General features: G+C 32.6%; 1 protein-coding gene across 1 annotated transcript in view; it reads right to left on the reverse strand.

Moving 5' to 3' along the window:
- Window positions 1-1,506, reverse strand: part of SLC9A4 (solute carrier family 9 member A4) — a 56,941-nt gene that overhangs the window by 4,096 nt on the left and 51,339 nt on the right. Inside the window, exon 12 of the mRNA XM_012555754.1 lies at window positions 587-602. Coding sequence (XP_012411208.1) covers window positions 587-602 — 16 coding nt within the window. The remainder of the gene's footprint in view (window positions 1-586; window positions 603-1,506) is intronic.

The following is a 1,506-nucleotide window of genomic DNA, read 5'->3' on the forward strand; positions in this document are numbered from 1 at the left end:
AATAATGTAAAGATACTTCCAAATATTAAACAATCCCCACCTTGCTGGAATAAATCCCGTTTTGTAATGGTATGTTATTCCTTTAATGATCTGCTGCATTTTATTCATTAGTGCCTTATTGAAGATTTGTACATTAGAGCTCAAATGAGGCCTCTCTGTGGTCATCCCCTGCTATTGTAGCCATGGGATACTGATTTTCATTTCATAAGAAATAACTGTGAGACCTTCTTGTTTTGTTTTTTTTTTTAATGTGCTCAGACAACGTAAGTAGCACCAGGTTAAAAAAAAATAGTAAAATCTATTATACTCCCTATAGCTGCTGCTTTTTATATTGTGTTTGCTTTTGTTTGTGGAATAGTTCTTTGACAATATAAAATAATACTAGTTATAAGAGTATGCTCTGGGAATAGATGACTAGATAATGAAACAGAATTGAGAGTCCAAAAATATCTCCAGGATAAATGACTTCAGTATAATAAAGGTGGCATTTCATCTTGGGGGAAAAGATGGCATTGGGACCGTAGCGCAGCCATTTTGGGAAAAAAAAATCTGAAGTGTGTTTCTTTCTTAATCCTTATACACAAACATAAACTTCAGATGTACTGAAATTTAAATGTGAAAGTTAACCCATTAATATCGGTGAATTATCTTCTAATTGTTCTGTGGAAGATTTGATTAATCAGAATGAAAACTTCTGAATGGCAAAAGATATATAAAAACAAAGTTAAATGTGAAACTTGAGGAAAATTCATTCACAACAAATACGGACAATGGGTGATGGTCTTGTTATAACATAAAACAAAACAAAGCAAACAAAAAGCCAAACCCGTTGCCACTGAGTCGATTCTGACTCGTAGCAACCCCATAAGACAGAGTAGAACTGCCCCATGGGATTTCCAAGGAGTGGCTGGTGGATTTGAACTGCCTACCTTTTGGTTAGCAGCCAAGCTCTTAATCACTATGCCACCAGGGCTCAGTTATAATATAAAGAACTCTTCAAATTAACTTTAAAAAAACCAACAATCAAATAGAAAAAAAAAAAATGCACTAAGGCAAAACCAGAAAATTCCCAAAAAGAAATGCAGATGCCTGTAATACGATAAAAATGTGTTTAAACTCACTAAAAGTCAAGGAGATTCATACGAAAATTAAATATGGCGTGTAACTTGTATACTGCTGTATCATAAATTACTATAAAATCTTTAAACAACCCAGTGATGGTAAAGATATTGGTAAATGACAATTCTCACAGGCTGTTGGTGTGAGGGTAAATTATTGATACAATCTTTTGGGAAGGCGTTTTAGTAATATACGTAAAAATTTAAGTACCCATAATTTTTAACCTAAAAATTTCACTTCCAGGATAATATAATTGGTTATTCGTGCAGCTGTCAAACACAAGTGATCTAGGATGATTATTAAATATCTTTGCTTTACATTTATTAACAACTGAAAATACCTTAAGTATTTATTAATAACGAATTAGTTAAATAAGTTATGGTGCTT

The sequence above is a fragment of the Trichechus manatus genome, unplaced genomic scaffold (genome assembly GCF_000243295.1).
Source record: "Trichechus manatus latirostris isolate Lorelei unplaced genomic scaffold, TriManLat1.0 scaffold00004, whole genome shotgun sequence".
Lineage (NCBI taxonomy): Eukaryota > Metazoa > Chordata > Mammalia > Sirenia > Trichechidae > Trichechus > Trichechus manatus.